The 18,929-nt window shown below is 46.7% G+C and overlaps 8 protein-coding genes across 8 annotated transcripts; 1 reads left to right on the top strand and 7 right to left on the bottom strand.

Moving 5' to 3' along the window:
* Positions 1 to 483: 483 nt before the first annotated feature.
* BX661DRAFT_195467 (uncharacterized protein) lies at positions 484 to 1,047 on the bottom strand (the record flags this gene model as incomplete). Its single annotated transcript, XM_051537945.1, has 3 exons — positions 484 to 611; positions 654 to 969; positions 1,003 to 1,047. The coding sequence occupies 3 exons, from the start codon at positions 1,045 to 1,047 to the stop codon at positions 484 to 486; spliced, it is 489 nt and encodes a 162-aa protein (XP_051395288.1).
* A 243-nt stretch (positions 1,048 to 1,290) lies between these two features.
* On the bottom strand, positions 1,291 to 2,133 carry BX661DRAFT_195466 (uncharacterized protein; the record flags this gene model as incomplete). Its single annotated transcript, XM_051537944.1, has 4 exons — positions 1,291 to 1,353; positions 1,389 to 1,592; positions 1,630 to 1,873; positions 2,048 to 2,133. 4 exons carry the CDS (start codon positions 2,131 to 2,133, stop codon positions 1,291 to 1,293), a joined length of 597 nt encoding a protein of 198 aa, XP_051395287.1.
* A 2,139-nt stretch (positions 2,134 to 4,272) lies between these two features.
* Positions 4,273 to 7,956, top strand: BX661DRAFT_221819 (uncharacterized protein; the record flags this gene model as incomplete). Its single annotated transcript, XM_051538843.1, has 5 exons — positions 4,273 to 5,510; positions 5,661 to 5,733; positions 7,332 to 7,414; positions 7,524 to 7,561; positions 7,862 to 7,956. The coding sequence occupies 5 exons, from the start codon at positions 4,273 to 4,275 to the stop codon at positions 7,954 to 7,956; spliced, it is 1,527 nt and encodes a 508-aa protein (XP_051395286.1).
* A 1,022-nt stretch (positions 7,957 to 8,978) lies between these two features.
* On the bottom strand, positions 8,979 to 10,580 carry BX661DRAFT_175733 (uncharacterized protein). The gene has a single exon (XM_051534154.1). The coding sequence runs from the start codon at positions 10,418 to 10,420 to the stop codon at positions 9,152 to 9,154; it is 1,269 nt and encodes a 422-aa protein (XP_051395285.1). The 5' UTR covers positions 10,421 to 10,580; the 3' UTR covers positions 8,979 to 9,151.
* BX661DRAFT_175731 (acyl-CoA dehydrogenase/oxidase C-terminal) lies at positions 10,581 to 13,428 on the bottom strand. Its single transcript, XM_051534153.1, has 2 exons — positions 13,257 to 13,428; positions 10,581 to 13,101 (listed from the first exon to the last, which is right to left on the bottom strand). Exons 1-2 carry the CDS (start codon positions 13,286 to 13,288, stop codon positions 11,034 to 11,036), a joined length of 2,100 nt encoding a protein of 699 aa, XP_051395284.1. The 5' UTR covers positions 13,289 to 13,428; the 3' UTR covers positions 10,581 to 11,033.
* Positions 13,140 to 13,562, bottom strand: BX661DRAFT_6196 (uncharacterized protein). Its single transcript, XM_051539324.1, has one exon. It carries the CDS (start codon positions 13,522 to 13,524, stop codon positions 13,288 to 13,290), a length of 237 nt encoding a protein of 78 aa, XP_051395283.1. The 5' UTR covers positions 13,525 to 13,562; the 3' UTR covers positions 13,140 to 13,287.
* Positions 13,563 to 15,391: 1,829 nt separating this feature from the next.
* BX661DRAFT_6155 (uncharacterized protein) lies at positions 15,392 to 17,112 on the bottom strand. Its single transcript, XM_051539320.1, has 2 exons — positions 15,859 to 17,112; positions 15,392 to 15,749 (listed from the first exon to the last, which is right to left on the bottom strand). The coding sequence occupies exons 1-2, from the start codon at positions 16,962 to 16,964 to the stop codon at positions 15,437 to 15,439; spliced, it is 1,419 nt and encodes a 472-aa protein (XP_051395282.1). The 5' UTR covers positions 16,965 to 17,112; the 3' UTR covers positions 15,392 to 15,436.
* BX661DRAFT_175721 (uncharacterized protein) lies at positions 17,045 to 18,540 on the bottom strand. The gene has a single exon (XM_051534152.1). The coding sequence runs from the start codon at positions 18,448 to 18,450 to the stop codon at positions 17,182 to 17,184; it is 1,269 nt and encodes a 422-aa protein (XP_051395281.1). The 5' UTR covers positions 18,451 to 18,540; the 3' UTR covers positions 17,045 to 17,181.
* Positions 18,541 to 18,929: the final 389 nt, after the last annotated feature.

The raw sequence follows: 18,929 nt of genomic DNA, 5'->3' as shown, positions 1-18,929 counted from the left end.
CCGCTTCTACTACGCCAGAAAAAATACAGAGAAAAGTAAATAAAGGGAAAATGCCCTGTTTGACTGTGCTCCCCCCGCACAGTCACCACCATGAATATGAATGTCAACTTCGGCATCTGCTACTTCTACTGCTACTGATGTTGATCCTGCTTTTGGGGAGCAATGTACCAGACAAACCGGAAAAGCAGTCATCTCGATAGTAAATAGACATCTTTCATCATTATCTGAGCTTTAATAAATTCGAATGTTCTTTTAGCTGCTTTGTAGATACGCGTTGTCATAAAAAGGAAAATCAATAGTGATTGGAAATCCATACGCGCGCATGCGATGTCTTTGTTTCTGTGCCAATAGACTGCCACAACCCCAGCCTATACATTCTTGTCAACAAGAGTGGCAGATGCTCGCAGCATGCGCCGCTTGAGAGAAGGCAATGGCTGCGGCAAGAACTGTGGCGTTTGTTTGTGTTTGCAGTGCAAATATTGGCTAGAAAGCCTTGTTGACACTCTTCCACAGTGCTGTAAGATTGTGTCTCTTTGAAGACAGTGCCGCAGCAGCTGCTGAGCTGTGTAGAGTCTGTGCATTTTGCTGACGCATTGGGAGCTCACTGGCAGCTTTGTGTACAGCGACCAGTTTGCATTACAATGCTGCCACACTTTGGTAGCGGGTGCTAAGCGCGGCCTCAAGCAAGATGACGCGGAGGTTGAAATGTCCAACTGCAATGATGGCTATGGTGGCCGAAGCATTGCCAGGCAATGTTGACAATTGCAGCGCAGCCTCCAGTATGGCTATGGCATGAGCGCGTGTGTCCACTCTAGCCTGCACTTTGATAAACCTGGCCTGTACCTCGGCAACGCGGCAGCACCGCCGGCGGCCCTTGGGGTTTTGCTTGTGCTCAAGGTTTATTACAAGCGCCTCCTGGTAGCGTGCGGACCTGTTATTATGCACGGGGTTAACACGTAGCAAGGCCACCTTGGCTCACAGCTTGGCAAGATACATGGCGACAGCGTCCTTGGTGGCTGCTAGCATGGTCTCAGCTGCTATAGCCATTTAAATTGTTTGCGGCTTTGGGAGCAAACAGACAGCCGCTCGCTCTAGCGCCTTCAAGCGCTTTGGCATTGTCTTGAGATTAGTAACGCGCTTCTTGCATTTTTCTGTGCATGCTAGGCGGACGGCTTTGTCCCGGTGTTAAGAAGTTAAGGCTTTGGCAGCGCTTTCAAGCAAGCGCACACAGCCCTGTACAGCACTGTGCTTGGCAGCCATGTCGGCAAGCGCGGCTGTGAGGTTGGAAATTCAGCTTGCTAGCTGCGTCGTGTGCATGCCCGAGTTCATCTCCACCTGCATCCACTGCTCCTGCTTTAGATTGGCTTTGTGCAACTCCAGCAAGCAACAGTGCCAAGCCATTTTTCCTTTCGGTTGATCAGCTTGGCCTTCTCGCGTGTGCACCGCTCCTGGATGCTCATGATCTCGGGTTTGGTTGACAATCGGATAACATCGCACGAGATGCACAGCATCTTGAGCGAGCCCTTCTTGGCCTCAGCATCGTGCCACAGCCGCTTAATTTTTTTACCCGGTGCTGCGTATGGTGCCGCCTGCTCTATCGCCACCAAAGCACGCCCCCAGCTCAATTACCTGCGCTTTAAGGTCCTCCTTTTGCCCGCGCACCCGTTCAACATCACCGATATCAAAATCTTGATGACCAACATGTCGGTTGCGCTCAAACTGGACTCTGAGTTTGTCCCTAAGGCCAGCCAGCTTATTAGCGCTTGCTACACGATTGGCAGAAAATGTCACTGTGCGCGCATCTGTTTTGTCGGCGCCACCAAACGCAATATTGAAGCTAGCTACATCGATTTTGGCAACACCGAGACACTCACTCTGGACCGAATCTGCCCGCTGCTTGTTGCCTTCATAAAACAGCTATCATTTATTTTTGCCCAGTAGTCTTGCTTTGTATTTTCCTTTGGTTGCCATCCCAGTTGCACGATGGGTTTTCTTATGGATTATATGCAGATCTCTTTGGCAGAGTTGCTCCCCCCTGGTGGAGAACAGACCATTGGTCTCAAATGTGCGAGGCGAGGGAGTCTTTGGTCCTGATGCATTTGACACTTTATAATCCAAAGATTGGCAGACCATTGTTGGAGAAGAGTGACAATGGGGATATTGCCGCCGCAGGTTTACGAGGTTGCTGATAAGAGCGCGTTGGCGGCAAAGCATGATGGTCAGGCCGGTTTGAAATTTTAAGCCATTGTTGAGAATGCTATGGCTGCGCGCAGGGGCATTCGGGAGTACAGAGATGTTACAGCAGACGAGTAATTTATATATATTTTGTATAGGATATATGGACATTGAGAAACTTTTAAAAAAATTAGGACAGGGTTAACTGGATGTTTGTGATGATCTGATCTGGGGCTGAATGTGGTTCTATGAAATCAATATGGATGGATACTTTTGAGATACTGGATCATCAGGTGAATACCCTGTCATAACTTTGCGGAAAAATAATCCTTATTTTTAACATAAATACAAAGGCTGAAATGTAATATATTAATTTAATTGAACCGCTTAGCTGATTGGCCGTCAAAATACATGCATGTAAGAATTAACACCACTCATGCACTTTCGTGCATTTTCGAACTATTAGACTTTTTCTGGGTCGGTATTTATAAAACACCGAAAACAATTCAGATTGAAGAACAATCAAAACCACGTTATAAAATAAAATAAAAATTGAGCTTTCCACATTCCCATTGCGCGCTGTGTGTGCTCACAGTAGCAATGCCCGTGTCTTCAGACCATGATGGTCCCAGGTCAAGCAAAACAAAATGGTTTGGATTTGTCTACCTTATGGAATGGCTTTCTGTGGCTTTTTTGTCTCATGTTTTTGATACATTAAAAATGTCCCCTGTGCGAGCTGCAAAATACTAGCCCGTAGCAACTGCCTCCAACTCTGCACCTTGCACTCCCTTTGTTTGCCTCCATGTTGCAAAAAGGGGGACCCAATTTAATATGCATCCATGCTTTGTCATTGTTTTATATTCAATCACACACTCTTTGTTTACCCCTCTCTTACTCATTTATTGTTGGCCATTGACATTGCTGACACCGAGTGAGAAAAAACAACTGCCCATCCGACTCCCCCTCCTAGTTTTTACAGGTGGCTGCCAACCATTGTTCGATGAAACACGGATACCAACGCCCTCTATCTGTGAAGACTGCAGAGCCAGAAATGGCTGCAGTTTGCTCGATGTTTCGGATGAAATCTTCTTTTTTATCCATTGTTTGTCTTGGCTTTTTTATGTGGATGTATCCCAATGTGCAAATGAACCTTTTAGCTGCCATGATTGATGCAGAATCACCAAAAAAGAGAGGGCTCAACAATGGCTTAGAGCAACCTTGGCTTTCACTTTGGGAAGAAAAAAGCAAAGTTTTTTATTAGCCGACAATAAAAAAATGATGCTATCCCCCAGCCCCATACTCGCACTACTACCACTGACAAAAAGAAAACATATTGCCGCTGCTACTTTGTTCTATTCCGGCTCAGCCTAAACATGAGCCTGGCCAATTATTTTTGGCTGCAAAAATCTATTCTGACTGATATCAAGTTTTTCTGTACACAAATGGTCTGCCTGCCAGCGACCGTGGTTTAAAAAAGTATTGCAAAAGTGACCGTTGATCAATATGTGCATATTTCTCAAATATTATAATGGATATTCGGATATTGCCGATCTTCGAACAATAACATGTGTATGAAGAAGGTATGCTTTCGCCAAAAAAGGGAAGACATGCAACGAGAAAGCCCTCTTGAAACTTGCACTCCGCTCCAGCCGAACCCGAAAGAGACGACCCGAAAAACAAATTATTTTTTGTGAGGAGCAAAGAGGAGCACACTTATTTTTGCACAGCTCAGCACAGCGTAAAACAAAAAATGGCAGAAAAATAAATACTAGGCATCTCCCGCCCGCCCCTTCAACCGCCTCTGTTTCATGTTTTTTTCTCTAATGACACTAGCTTACTTTTCTTATATACCACCTACGCACACCTCTCTCCAACACCACCACCAGCCCTACCACGTTAATATTTTGTATTGTTTTTTGTAAAAACCAACGCGCTGTCCTTCTTGATTTTTTTTATCTATTCCCCGTGTTATTTTGTATTTTCGCATTTATAGCTTTTAGCATATTATCTTCAAATATCCACTTTTCTATTTTATTTGTCCATTTCTTATTATTTACTCCCTCCTCCATCTTGTTTTATTACTCCAACTTTCTTGAGATGACTTCTATTTTTGCCGTTTGCGCTACTATGCGCGCGACCATTGTCATACACCATGACCAGGACTATGCGGGGATCGTCGACACTGACACCAACATTTTCGAGACCACCGAGTCTGCCAAGACATTCGAGAGCGCTATCACCCTGCTGCATAGAAGACACATTCTCTACAGCCCTTATCGCGCCTATTCCGAGGCCAAACCGGCTCTTCTCAAAATTCAGGCTGCAGAGTTGAACGCCGAAAACAAGCTGCTGGACAGCCAGGCGTTTGAAGTTGTGGCCGTCCATGCTACAACTAAGTCCACCCTCGCCCATACGGAGGATGCTTTGGTTAGACAGACCACCGCCCATTCTGCAACCATGTCCGTCCTCGCCGAGACCAACTGCGCGCTTTTTAAGCTGAGGTTTGATCATGCCATCCAATCTACCAGTCGTTTTGTGACCGAGTCTAAGCTCTCGAAAATGGAGGACAAAAATGCCACCCTTCACGCAACAATTTGCAACCTTCAACACGGGCTTGCTGAATCAAAGGCTGCTTGCGCTCAGGAAGCAGAGGCTCGCTTTGCAGCCGAGACCGCTCGTGCAAAGGCAGAAAGCAAAAATGCAACTTTGCGCGCCAGGGCCGACGCCCACCAGACCAGCCCCGTCAGCACAGAGGCTTTTTTCATTGAGGCACTTGATCTTGCAGACGCTGTGGCTGGAAAATCTCTTGTCTGCAAGAGCACTCACTTGGCGGCTGTCTCCGCTCTGGAAGTAGAGACCACCGCACGCGCTGCTGTTGAGAATAAACTCACCAAGGCTCTTGATTTTGTGGAAATATTCTGCGCGTGGTTCGATTTTATATGCGCTGAGGTCGACACTCAACACGGCAAGGTAGACATGGCCCATGCCAAGATAAACGATCTGCAGACCCAGCTCGACAGAACGGTTAATAAACAGCAGTATACCCGCGACCAGCTCACCATGTCCATAGCCATGCATAGTCTTATCCGTCGCAGACTTAGGGCATCATGTGCCAAAAAGTCCGCCACACACTGCGAGCTCGACCCTGCTTGTGTCCCGGCAGATGATACTGGCAGCCCTGCCACTTCTTGTGCTCAGATCGATGCACCCTGCACTATGCCAGATTTGCTGAATAGCAATGCAGATGATCAGTGCTGTGAATTCAAGGCGACGGATACTCAGGCCAACGGCAAGCGCAAGGAGACAGACGTCAGACTCAACAAAGCAAAGGACAGGTGCCGGAAGATAGACGCTATTCTCGAATGCACTACATTGGTCAGCGCTAAGTATGATGCGACTCTCGACAGGATAAAAACTTTTCGTGAAAAGTTGGCTTCGTTGCGCAGAGAGAATGCCGCTTTTTATGACAAATTGGCGGCACACAGCGTCAATATAAGCATGCACGGTAATGAGCTCGCAAAGACGCATGCCGACTTGGTCGCTCTGGAGGACAAAATGGTACCGCGCGCAGAACAGGCAGATGCGATCTGCACTTCTGGTCAGAGCACGGGCGGCAACAGTGCATTACTAGCACCAATGCCACTGGCTCTGCAAGCAAAAATGCGACAAAGTAGAGGTACAAGTGTACATAACACAAATTCCGCTGCCAGCAAGGTTGTTTTCGGATAGCCGGCACAAATGCACAAAGCACGAAGGCCGCTGCTAGCCATCAGCAATAATGGGCAAGACATTTCCCAAGCTTCATTGATTGTAGTGCAAGCATCTAGGCATGGGAGCCGTACCGGATTCTATGCCAAGACCGAATCAACCCTCACCTTTACGAACCACCCCATTTTATTTTTTCATTATTTTATCTTACCTTCAAATTTAAAATTTTTAAAAAAAAGAACACTGCTGGAATAAAAATAAAAGCCAGCAAAAAACAAAACAAAACTAAAAGCACTCAGCGTACCCACACATCAACAATATTCTATTTTGATATATGCCAGCATGGGATGCGTTATATGGCGGGCAACCAAACGGCTAATAGTTAGTATGGCTCTAATACTCTTACTGAGTCTGATGTTTGACTGTGCTTTTTTGACTTTGAATCAATTGACAGCCAAAATGCTAGCAAACTGGCAATGTTGTTTTTTGGCATTAAGTTAAAATAATACACAAGCGTAAATGTATACACATGCAGTATCACTTTTCTTTTTTATTCCTTTGTTGAGCAACCTGATGATATGGAAGTGGATGTTGAGGTTGAGAATCGTGAAACGTTTTCATCAACATGCCGATTGACAGGGCATGGATAGTACCATGCAGGATCAAATCAGAGAACATAATAATGGCACCCTGATATGCCTCCCCCATTTTATAATGTATATGCAGGAATGCGCACATGTAAATATTATAACATTGACACGCCAAGACACCAATCTGTCTGCAGAAGAACCAGTTCTCGACAACGGAGTACACAATCAATGAAGTTCACAATAAAGCCAACGAGACATATATATAAAATGAGGTCGGCCTCAGTTACGCTTTTGGTTCCATTGATAATAAAACCTTTATAAACTGACACCCAACATTTTAACACCACACTGTAGTGCTTCACACACACACACTTATTATAACACCTTCACGCTATGAATAAACCTATATGTATCTTTTTTACCTCTATTTTTTCTACAGATAGTAGTATCACAATCATCTACAATAATTTACAAGTGTCATAGCCGCACGAAGAATACAACAGCCAGTACTAGCAACGCAAAGGGTATTTAGCAGCGTATTAACCGCCATTTTAAACCACATCCTCAACAGCCAGATATAATGTCAGAGCAGTATTGAGCGCAGGGGTGCGGTCAAATAGTCAATGTTTAATCTTTTTGAGCCCTGCTCTAACCGCAAATAGGAGTCAGTGGAAAAAAGCAGAATAAAGAGCAGTATTTTTAGCAAGCGATTTCTCAGCAAACCGTGAAGCGAGCGACTGAACCATTGTCTTTTTCAGCGGCACAAATAGTAGCGTCTGCGACCACACCAAATTTAAAATAGACTAAATGACAATAAATTGTTTTCCACCAAGCCTGTACCTTGGATCCGATGGTGAGGATGAGCAGTCGAGCAATAATAACAGCGGTGAACACACGGACAGCGAGTTTGTTAGCATAATAGACAGCTGCAAGTCGCAGCTGTACAATCTGAAGGATGCCACAAAAAAATCCAATGGTATTGCCGCCACAACCAGCTCCCAAGGCACAATCTAATAGTTTTGCGAAAGAGCGGCAGAAACGCGCAGTCAGCATAATTGAGAGCTACATTCTGGGCCAGCACAACATGAGTAAAGCGCAGTAAACCGTTGAATATCTGTGCACCATGCACCAGATTGCCAACGGTCTCGAGCAAGTGCCCCAGGACTACAACTGAAACCAGCACAATCTCCAGCTGTCTCTTGTCATTAATCACAGGAGCAATTTTAAGCTGATCTATAGCAAGAGCAACGAATAATTTCACGAATACCAGGTGGTTTTTAAAAGGGTTTTGACCAAGCTCGATGCTGTCAAGAGCTTGGGCAATAATATTGTGCACCACAAGAGAAAAATGTAGTAAAGATAATTCGGGATAAGCTGGATTGCTTTAGACCACTTTGTGGCTAACAATGAGTCCGAGATAAACGAGACCAGTGTTGCCAAGGATAGCTTGGCCAACGAGTCGAGCAATGGCGACTGGTTCTAATAATTATAATTTTTTGATTTATACATAACACTTGTTATTTCTATTAAATATTTATTATTCTCTTTCAACCAAAAAGGATGTAGATCAACCATTAATAGTCATTTAGCCAAAGCTTTTAAATGATAATTTATTTGTCAACTAATTAATATTATTAATATTGAGTAAACAAAGACAGCAATTAAGGTTTATTAGTAGCGAGAAGCATCGGCCCGAAAACCAACACAACATTCTCATAAGCAAAAAACGATGCGTTCGGGTCCCGAGCTGCTGCTACTATTGACGTATTTGTTACATTAAACAGGGTCAACAGCAATTGGGGCTCAAGTTTTTATTTGCCAGTGGATTGCTGACCGCCTTGAGCAGAGTCCCCAATAGATAATTCCAGCTAACAGAAGGCGTGTATATCTCTGGTCGTGTTTTATACCAGTGTCACATAGACCGCGACAAACTTTGGGGCTGTAGTTGCCATCAGTACATGCTTCATGGACAGTTATTTTTAAGCAGTTGTGTGTCGGACACATGCACCAAAGGTCCTACCTCATTAACTTTGTTGCCACAAGAGGCCTCTATAAACAGTCTTGACTTTTTTTAGTTCAAGATATACTCTACGCCTTGGATCTCATTTTTTTTTCGCATTCTATGACTGAAATAAATCCATTATATTTATAACATTCCAAATTCTTGCCCGCAATGGTTTAGTCTGCGACTTTACGACTTGCTCTGTAGATTTGGTGCTGTCAAATTGGTTTAATTCAGTCGGTTGCTTTTTTCCTTGCTTTTTTCGTTTTTGTAGTGGTCACTTTACGTGCTCCCACTTTTCTATTTTTATTTGCCACCGACAACGAGGATACAATCAAAAGTCATTATTTCAAACTTCCTATTTTTTTACGCTTCCAATATTTTCACAACCATTTTTTTACCATGATATTTTTTTCTTGCTCTCATTTTTCTGAAAAATCGTAACTAATGCGCAACATTTATTTTTCCGGGCGAGTCTTTTTTGTTTTACCTTTGTTGTACTCTTATTCTTTTATTCTTTTATTAAATAAAAAACTAGAAACAAAAGTCTACAATTAAAAAACAAGCAGCACGTTGGGGCGATAATAATAGTAGATGCAGGATGCAAGATCAATATGTTAGGAACAGCAATGATAACAGTTGCTCATGTCGCAGGCCCTCAAGCTGTTTATCACTCCTATTCTGTCGGCTCCTCGGGCAGCTGCAATGCGCCGTATTCGCAGTCAGCCTTCGAGGACAAGAGTGCTACGCCTGATGCCAGCAATACAACACCCATTGATATCATGGCAACCTGCGTGTGACTCAACAAGCGCATTTGGTTAAAGTAAACCAGCGAACTAATCAGCGCCGACAGCGAGCTGCTGCAGTAGCACAGCGGAACAACAGTCAGTGTGCTGCATAGGCGCAGCGCATGTTGGATATAGTACAGATTTGCCAGTGCAGTGACTATGAGCCCTATGACAATAGCCAGGGCCAGCGGGTCATTAAATTGCATATGGCCCTGGAACGTGAGCACCAAAAGACCAATTCCGGATTTAGCCAGCAGTAATGTCTGACTGCATATCAACCCAGATATCACGGCCGACAGGAACCCCGAAATGTACCGAGCGACCTGCTCGGAGCGGCTCATCTTGATTTCATTGGGAAGCATGAGCATGGACTCTTCGTTGGTGCACGAAAAGTGGTGGCGGTACATTTGGTCGACCACCTCGCTAGACCCGATAGCCGGCGACACCGAGGTTGAAGCATATGAATTGCTATCCAAGCGAGGCGATGATGGGCAGCTTCCTCCGAGCAAAGACTCCTCCTCAGAAACACCATGCTGCGTCGTCCAAGCTGACCGAAGCGCAGCGGGCACTGGTTGAAGCGCCACGCGCGACTCGACAGCATCTGACACAACCATGCTGCTGCTAGCACCTTTGTCGCCGCTAGCTGCTGCACCAGAGTGCCTTCTGCGCCAGTACAGCTCAGAGACGATCAGGGCGGCCACAATTAACGAATAAACAACAAAATATATCACATATGCAGGGCGCTTATACAGCAGCAGCAAGTCCTCCAGCGATAGCGGTGGTTCGTCGATCGCACCAAAAGCTGCGACGCAACAGCTGCCCACCGAAACCAATACCGTGCCCAGCGCGTCCGTGCGTGCAAAACTGCTCGCGAGAATGTACTTGGCAAACACAGCATTAGCTACCAGCCCGACAGCCGCCAGAGGCGCGGTGACAAATACGGGAAGCATGCTTAGGGCGATTGTTGGCGGCACAGTGGAGCTGAATAGATAAAGTGCCAATCCAAATTGCCACTGCGGATCCTTCCATGCCTTGGCGTTGCTGCTTTGGGACTCTAAGCGCAGGTGCGCGCGCTTTTGCAGCGTCATTCCCAGAGAGTGGCCTAACGAGCCTGCCACGGATGCAGTCACACCTAGCAGCACGCGACCAGAAGACATTCACAAAATACAGGTTTTTTTGCCTCGCGTGAGAAATGAAAAAAAGAGGAGAGTAAGCTGAATGGGAAAAATGTATATGGAATAAAATATAAATTCAATAAAAATAGGAATACAAATTGTGAATGAAAATATAAACAAAATGAAAATAAAAAATGTTAAAGCTAATATGCGTTTATTTGAAGAATAAATTCTCTGCTCGACAATGCTCCACAAAACGGACAAACTAATACAGTAAAGTGCAGTTATAAAGAAGCTGGAGAAAGAGGGAGGCCAAAAAGGCCAAAGACCCCGAGCCTCGCCAAATGAATGCTCACGTTGGCAAATATTTAAGGTGTGTGCACTTATTTTTAGGTGGCTGCTGACTGAGTCCGGATTGGTGCCCTTTGCCTTTAATTCAGTCGCGAGTGACGAAAATGAAAAAAGGATTTAAATCTACATGCGTGTTTCTCAATACCAAAGCGGAAGTAAGCATTTTTTGCGGAAGGGATTTCCAATCCGCAGTCTTTTTTGGCGGTGGCCTCTGCGGATGTAAGCGTAATGATGACGACCAAATAGGTGATTTGAATTCTCCGCACAATAAAAAGACAATTGATTAAAAAAGGATTCCACAAACTCATTCTTCCTGGTCAATCTCGAGCTCGGGCCCTGAATCAGTTTCGTTAGTGCGCTCGAGCAGTGGCTTGATCAGCGAGTCAAAGTACGGGACGGGCTTGGTCGGGTTGAGGCTGGTGACCAGCTCAAAGTACTTTTCGTACACGTCGCCGTCATAGCGGCCCAAGGGCGAGTTGACCACATAGTCGGTGTACCCGAAGGCATCGGTCAAAGGCACGGCGTCCTTGCGGATCTCAGTGCATGCAAAGTTGACAAAGCCCTTCAACGTCTCGATTTGGGCGCCCGAGTAAAAGCCCGACTGCAGGAACTCACCACTGTGTTGGACGGCCGAGTGCGCGCCGAAGAGCTGCGCGAGCAAGGTCAAAATCGGGCGCAGTGGTGCGGGGCTCTGGTCGACCTGCGCTACAAACCGATGCAGCAAGTATGTGTATGTGTGCATGCGGGCGGCGTGCAGACGGGAGGCCGACGAGAACTCGTACGCGTTGTCCTTGCTCAGGCCTTTGGCCAGACCGGCCTCAAAGTCGCGCACAGCATTAAGAATGGCATTGGCTGCAACGCTGCTCCAGGCGGCCTTGAGCGTGTCCAACGAGCTTACTTGCTCGGCAGAGTTGCCCTTGCACGTCTTTGCCGACAGCGAGCCATCCTTGGATATGGCGGCTTTGAGGTATGACAGGTTGGCGGGCAGTGGCATGCCCTTGCGAGCGTCGAGCGCGGTAGCCACCAAGTAGCGGCCGCACTGTAGCGTCAAAATGGTGTTGTCGCCCTCCCACGTGCAGTGCACGGCAAAGTCCGAGTATGCCTGCGCAAGACCAGTGTACGCCGAGTAGCCGTGGCCGCCGAGACTCTGGCGGCACTGGTCAATAATATTGAGGCACATCCACGTGCAGAATGCCTTGAGTCCTGCACTGGTGGCGTGGGTCTCTTTGAGCTCCTTGATCGCTTCGTCAGCCGCAGCACCCTTGGACTGGTTGCCGAGATCGCTCAGAACGCCCATCAGCTTTTCGTAGTTTGCCGAGACCTCGCGCGCGGTGAAGATCATGGCAAAGGTCTGTGCCATCAGAGGCAGCAGCCGGTGCTGGTGGATCGGGTAGTCGATGAGCTTGGTCTCGACAGACCCGGGCGCACCACTGCTGAACTGGCGGCGGACACTGGCGTAGCGCGTGGCAATGGTGAGCGCGCGCTTGGCGACGTTGGCCGAGTCACTGACCATGCTCACACGGCCCTGGATGAGGGCTCCGTATGCGAGCTGCGCGAGCGCGGGCTCAATAACATCGCCCGAGTGCGTCACCTTGGTGTGCTTCATCAGCATATGCGACCGCGGGATGCGCACATGTGTGAACCGGATCCACCCGTTGTCGATCTGGTCGCGGCCCATTTTCTTTCCGAGATCGCCAATGTTGACTCCGGGCATAAGCTGAAAGGTCTTTGTGTCGCGCAGCTGAACAACAAACGTCTTGGTGCCATAGTTCTTGCCCTTGACAATGAGTTGGGCATAGACCGAGCAATGCGTGGCTGTGTGTGCGGCGCCGCCAATCCACCACTTGGTTGCAGTGAGTGTCGGCGAGTGCACAACAAACTCGTCGGTCGCTTCATCAAAGGTCGCTGTGGTCTCGAGCCCGGCGACGTTGGACCCGTGACCCAGCTCAGTCATACCGAAGCAACCGGTGATTCCTTGCATCGACAACGCGCCCTTCTCCATCCAGTACCCGAGCTGCGACGGCGTGGCCTGGCCCTGCAGTGCGCCGAAGAACAATCCAAAGTGAACTCCGAACCGCGTCCAGAACCCAGGGTCGACGACGCTGACAATGGTCATTCGAAGCATGGTCTCTTCGAGCGGCCTGGCGGTCGCCAGGTCGGCCAATCGCCGCACCTTGCTCATCGCACGCTCGCGTGTCTCGGCGAGTGTAAGGTTTGGGTGGTCGCTGACCTTCCAAAGTGGGTCACGCTCGAGCTCCAGCATGATGCGCTCCTTGGTATCAGTCACGCGCTTGCCCCCATCTATCCAGTATGTCAGCTCGCGGATTGGGAACGAAGGTGTCTTGCGCTCTTCGGCAATGCTGCTCTTGGGGCTACTTGTGTAAAAGGCGAGCAAAAAAACAAAAGGAAAATCGAATTCAAATTAGAATGTGGGTGAGGTAGGCAGCTCGGTCGGACATGGGATCCATGTCCGCATCAGTTACGGAAAAGTGAATCTGAGCGCTGATTGTCTAACAGTGGTACTTACTCAGCGACCGCGGAAATAGTAGCGGAGCCCATTATATATTTTTAATGACTTTGACGATATGTGGCAGCGGTATCGAGAACGGAATTAATGTGTAAAAAAGGTTAAAAGGTATAAGAATGATATTTGTATCAATAATGGTAAAAGGGAAATCAGGTTTGAGAGAGAAAAAAACTTTGCAGGTATAAAAGCAAGGCGAAAAAAGAAGGGCCCAGCGATGGCTATTTAAGCTGTAGAAGGAAAACCCGATGCGCCCTGGATGCACCTTCATATGCTTTTCCTCTTCCAAGTGGGTGCATAGAGCACCAGCGCACCCCCCCCCCTTTCCCCTTCCCCCTATTTCACAGCCTTCGGCTTTCACGAGCGTTCTTTTTTTTTACCTTTTGCTGTCGCAGCAACTCCATTCAGGCTTGCAATCGGGAAGAGGAAGAGCCCAGACCCGGGTTTTATTTTTCTATGCATGTGAAAAGAGCAGCACTTTCTTTTTCGCTCTCATTATCCGAATTGCATGTGACGAGCATATTTGCACGTGTCTGCCAGTTTTCACCAGCCAGGAGCACAAAAGCGCAATTAAAGGTTTTCAATTAATTATTACATATAATTTGGCCGAGACATCAAAAATCTGAGCGCATTATGTTGGCAATTTTTGTCGGTTAATGCACAACATGATTGTGGCGCCATTTGACTTGAGTTTTGAATGAATAACTTCAATCCGCTTGCATCAGTGCGCTGCTTGTGTTTGGGTTTGAAATTATTGTCGGGGGCAAAGCCACACGCAAATTCTGATGCTATAAAATGGGTTACACTTTTTCAAATGCACAGATGTAGTAGATAAAGCGCATACATATATAATTGTAGAATGTTAGCACTGCAAAATATTTGGCCTTAAAAGCTTCCTTCACATCTATACCAGCACATGTGCTAATTACAATGAGTTTACCCTTACACATAATTGTTGTCTGGAGTGGGATACTTTCGATCCGTCACGCCCAAAGCCTGGACAGACACCTCAGGTACATTGTCAGCATTGCTTCATACCCCCATCGAACAATACTAGCACTCCCCAGCCAGCCACCATACTTGTTACCCCTGCCGCCTCGCCAGTTCAGACGCTCATTGCGATTGATTAATTGACAAACGTTTGATTTGAATCCAACTTGTTTAAGAATAAGTGAAAAACATATAAGCGATGTTTCAAAAAAAAGACAACCAGCATGTGAACAAGTGTTGACATTGCACATCATACCACGCCAGAGTAAAAGTTGCCCTTGCAAAACGGGCACAATGAGAACTGCTGTTTAATTTTGTCTGCCAAACTTGGCTCTGCCGATGGGTTGACCTCAATGCGCTTGGACTTGGCCATGCACGTGTCGCATTGGTCAGACCCGGGCGATTTTAAAATTTCCAGAGTCACCGAACACATGTCTATAGTGGAATGAGAATATAATAACAAAGTATATAAATTTTTTGAGTGTAGATGTTCAACAAATGTGACATGTTCTCCTTTTGACTAACCAAGATGAAAAATATCAGCACTTACCGAAAATATGGTTGCTCAAGCAGCAGGCCGTCTGTCGCGAAATCAACTGCATATCTACAGTTTACCAAAGTTGCTGTCAAAAAGTTAGCATGTTAGCATGTTTTCATTCAATATTCAACTTGATACTGTTGCTAGGTACATTCAACATGCTTCGTTTTGCAAGTAGACAAGTTGAACCGCATACCTTTGGCGCACACAGGGCAGCTTAGCGGATGTCTCAGTCTGGATCTGTTTTCAATTATTTTGGGCAATTCTCCGGAAATCTCCTTGTACGCTGGCTGGCGCACCGCCCAATCTATCTGCGCCAAATACGCCTTGTCCTCCTCTATTTTGAATTTACAGATATTTAGAGATATTTAGAAATGCGACATTCAATTTTCAAATCATTTTCAACCATTTTACTATAAAAGATAATTCGCGTTGACTTACCGCTCAAAGCGCTCGTGTCACTATTTATAATGGTGATAATGTGCTCAAACAGCCTTCTCACGTGAAGATCGAGTGCCGCACTGCGCGCCTCGGCTACCAGCGCAGCAATTTGGTCGTCCTATAGCATGTATAAAAAAGCATAGGCCTGTTCAATTAGCATGTCGCCTAAAAAACACATGCAAGCAGCTAGACAGGAACAACTAGACAAGATTAATCAATACAAAAAACTTACTTTTATCACGCAGCCAATATAGTTTAAAACAGCCAGATGTTGCCTCTTCATATCTTCAGAAGCGCTGAACATCGTGTCTATCTGCTGCAAAAACTCTACAATTTCTCTGATTCTCACAATGGTGCTATTGTTGAGCACATCCCACAGATTATATTTCAGAACGCCCTGGTACTCGCCATTAATTATTTTCATCAGCGAGCGTTCAGCGGACCTTGTGCTCCAATCGGGGAACTGATAATGGTGAATACGCGTAATTCCAAGGCCGTCAACTTCCAAGTCCCAGTTTATCTGATCGCTACAAAACAAAAAATTCACAATACAAAAATCAACATTATTAGTCTGCAAAAATCATAGAGCAAAATTAACGATAAATCGCATACAAGTTTATCGGGATCAGTACTTACTCTGCGACAAATTCCAAGTAGCGTCCATTGGGAGACAGTGTCATTCCGCGCAAAAACATAGTCTTCATGTTGAACTTGGTGGTGAATGACTGAATAACAGTCTTGCGCAACGCATCCCGCATAGGTGCCTCCTCCCCATACGCCCTGGACCACTTCCCATTCTCGCACGCCAAAACAAAGACCACGAAATCATGCGACCCCACGTATATTCTACCTCTATCCTCGTCAATCACACAAGATATGAGTGTCTGCGATATGCCCAGAGGCACGCACTGCGTTTGGTATGATCCTGATGGTCGAATGTCTACGATAATGGCCGTTCCGAGTTTGGCCAAGACTGCAATGTTTCTGGTGGATGCGTGGGAGGTGACTGGGCGCCAATCCCGCTTACTCACCACTGCGGATACCTCTTGCGCTTGCGAGACGTCTTTAGACACTAGCCAGAGCTTTGTGGTGCCGTCAATGGCGCATGACACTAACAGCTGGCCGTCATTGCTTGGTGCGGCACCTGTCAGCCAGGCCATATATGCCACGACCCTGTTGGATACTGCCAATCGCAAAGCCACTTCCATGCGCGCTCCGCCAGTGTTTGCACCTTCAATGCTCGAATCCTCGCTGCTGATGTTGTTGCTGTTATCACTGTCATGTGTAGTATTTACACGCAGAAACTCAATGTTCCCACTTACTGTCCCGCACGCCACCACTGGAGCACCTTGGTCGTCGGATCCTGCCACCACACAGCTGCTGATGGCGCAAACGTGGTCGCCAGCCGACCCAAACTGATGCCTGGCCACCTCCGTCCAATTGGACGCATTGGGGTTTGCCCGCGAGGCTAAGAGACGGACGGAAGAGTGGCTTGTCAGAACTGCAATTGCGTTCGAATACGGGAATGCGCTAGGGAGGTTTTCCAAAAGGGATATGGCCTCGATATCGGTCTCCATCTCGATGGTTGCGGATACTTCGCGCTTTACTGGGATTTCCCCGGCTATTGTCAATTGCGGCGACACTATGAATACCCGCGAGCTGGTTCCGATGATGCATCTGTTTGCTATCGACCACTGAACACCGTTCAATGGTAGCGGTCTTTTGTATACATTGACGTCCATAATGACGAAAATGATGATAGTGTTGAGAGCGTGAACAGTAAACTAAAGCAAAAAAAGAAATTTAGTTATTTAGACTTTTTGGGTCATTCAAAACAAAAAAGAGTGAATTCTAAAACCAAGTAAACGTAACAAAGCCATTCTAACATTATGGCAAACGGAAATAAAAAATAAAGGCGAAACAATTTAATTTTACTGCAACATTATTTATTTTAGCATTCTATTCGGCAAATGTCACGGTCACTTGCAGGCTGGTCGGCAGCGTCTGGTCGGTGACAGTGAGCGTGGATTTGCTCTCAAAAAGCTCTCTCAGCTTCTTCTCCAAGTTTGGTCGAGTAAGGCGCTCGAGCACCTCGGGATTCTGGAAATAAAGGTTGGTGTCGCCAATAGTGAGCGTGGGTGCCTTGAGCTGGAACGCCCGGCTGGTCTTCAGCTTATCAATAAGATCCTGCAATGTCCGCTCGCCCGAGATCGTCAAGTCACCCTTGCGGTTGCCACACACCAGACAGTTGGGATCCTTCTCGTAGGAGAAAGAGTAAGAGTGGATACCCTCGTCGCCCGAATAGAACAAGTAGTTGTCAAGTAGCGGGTTGCACGATGTGACAAGCTTGAAGGCCTCATTAGTGCACGCAGCAGCAATTATAGCGTTTGTCGAGGCAATGGCTGGGATGATGTTCTTCACTACGCCCTGGGTGAGCGTAAACGTGATTCCTGTAATGTTGAACTGCGCTGCACGCTCCGACGCCTTTGCCACCAGCCAGTTTATATGGTCGGCGTCGTCGCCATCGAGCTTTTTGTTGGGGAACAGCCGTGGCCACTCGAGCACTGACGCCCACTCGATGCAGTGCTCGGGCAAGCGCGGCGTGTTGGCGATTGTGCAGATGGGGTATGTAGTCTTGGGGCTATACATGGTCAGCCCGCATTCAAAGCAAGCCGAATGAGTCGGCAGAATCAGCCTCGCGTTTCCCTTGAACCCCTCGGTTCCACCGTCAACAATAGGCTTGAATCCCTCAAACCCGTGCGTCTCGACCAGCCCACACACGAAGGCATTGATCCAACGCCGCGCCTCAATAGAGTCCAGGCCGCAGATAATCAGCGAAAACCTTAAGTAAAACTCCTCCGACATCTCCTGAATACGCTTATAGTGTGCTGTGATGTTGACGTCGGGTGACCGGCGCCGGATAAACTCAGCGGCCACCTCGGCCTTGGGCCTTCCAACGTCGGTCTTGCGGAAGAGGAATTGGCGGTTGAGGTTGCTAATGTCGATAGTGTCCATGTCGATTACGTGGATGTCCTTGAAGCCGGACATGGCCAGGTTCTTAAGAATCTCGCACCCGAGTCCGCCTGCGCCGATGACGAGCACTTTGGCTTCATTGAGCAGCTGCTGCGGAGTTTTTCCCTCGTCATTGACAAGCTCGAATTCCTCAACATGCGGCGCTTTGAGTTGCAAGAATCGTTGAACGCCTCTTTGGCACACGGCTGATGGCATGGTAATATTGTTTCTTTTGAGGAGCGTCTAAAAATTAAAAGGTATGTGAATTTTGTTAATTTCATTAACGAAAAAAAATAACGAAAAGAGAAAAACAATTTTTTGTTTGTGATTCTGGGAGAGGGCAAGAAGCCATCAGATGGTTTTTTTACTTTTTTTTTGGTCACCCACATCCACACCAACCTTCGCTGTCTTTTTTTTGTTGCTTTGAGTCTTTATATTTTCTCACAGCACTTTGTACGCGAATAATGAATCAAAAGAAGGCAAACCAAGCCAAGGCAAAAAGCTCAACACTACCTTATTTAAAAAAAGAGTAAAGCCAAGCCTTTTGTTCTTTAACAAGGCTTGTGAGCAAACAACAAAAGCAATTTTTAATTTTATTCCGTTCCTTGTTCAACCGCACCAACTGTCACGACTAAGAAAAAACCCAAGAAATCGCATCTATTATGCGCACATCTAATTATTTTCTATTCACATAC

The sequence above is a fragment of the Kickxella alabastrina genome (assembly GCF_025024165.1).
Source record: "Kickxella alabastrina strain RSA 675 chromosome Unknown BX661scaffold_1, whole genome shotgun sequence".
In the NCBI taxonomy this organism is placed as follows: Eukaryota; Fungi; Kickxellomycota; class Kickxellomycetes; order Kickxellales; family Kickxellaceae; genus Kickxella; species Kickxella alabastrina.
The sequence above is the reverse complement of the archived record's forward strand: the minus strand, read 5'-3'. Positions and strand labels throughout refer to the sequence as shown.

Bases quoted from the DNA above. Each gene is read 5' to 3' on its own strand.
- BX661DRAFT_175721 (XM_051534152.1), bottom strand. From the start codon at position 18,450: ATGCCATCAGCCGTGTGCCAAAGAGGCGTTCAACGATTCTTGCAACTC.
- BX661DRAFT_6155 (XM_051539320.1), bottom strand. From the start codon at position 16,964: ATGGACGTCAATGTATACAAAAGACCGCTACCATTGAACGGTGTTCAG. The intron at 15,750-15,858 runs GTAAGTACTGAT...TTTGTTTTGTAG, and splicing joins TACTTGGAATTTGTCGCAGA to CGATCAGATAAACTGGGACT.
- BX661DRAFT_175733 (XM_051534154.1), bottom strand. From the start codon at position 10,420: ATGTCTTCTGGTCGCGTGCTGCTAGGTGTGACTGCATCCGTGGCAGGC.
- BX661DRAFT_6196 (XM_051539324.1), bottom strand. From the start codon at position 13,524: ATGAAGGTGCATCCAGGGCGCATCGGGTTTTCCTTCTACAGCTTAAAT.
- BX661DRAFT_175731 (XM_051534153.1), bottom strand. From the start codon at position 13,288: ATGGGCTCCGCTACTATTTCCGCGGTCGCTGA. The intron at 13,102-13,256 runs GTAAGTACCACT...TTACACAAGTAG, and splicing joins ACTATTTCCGCGGTCGCTGA to CCCCAAGAGCAGCATTGCCG.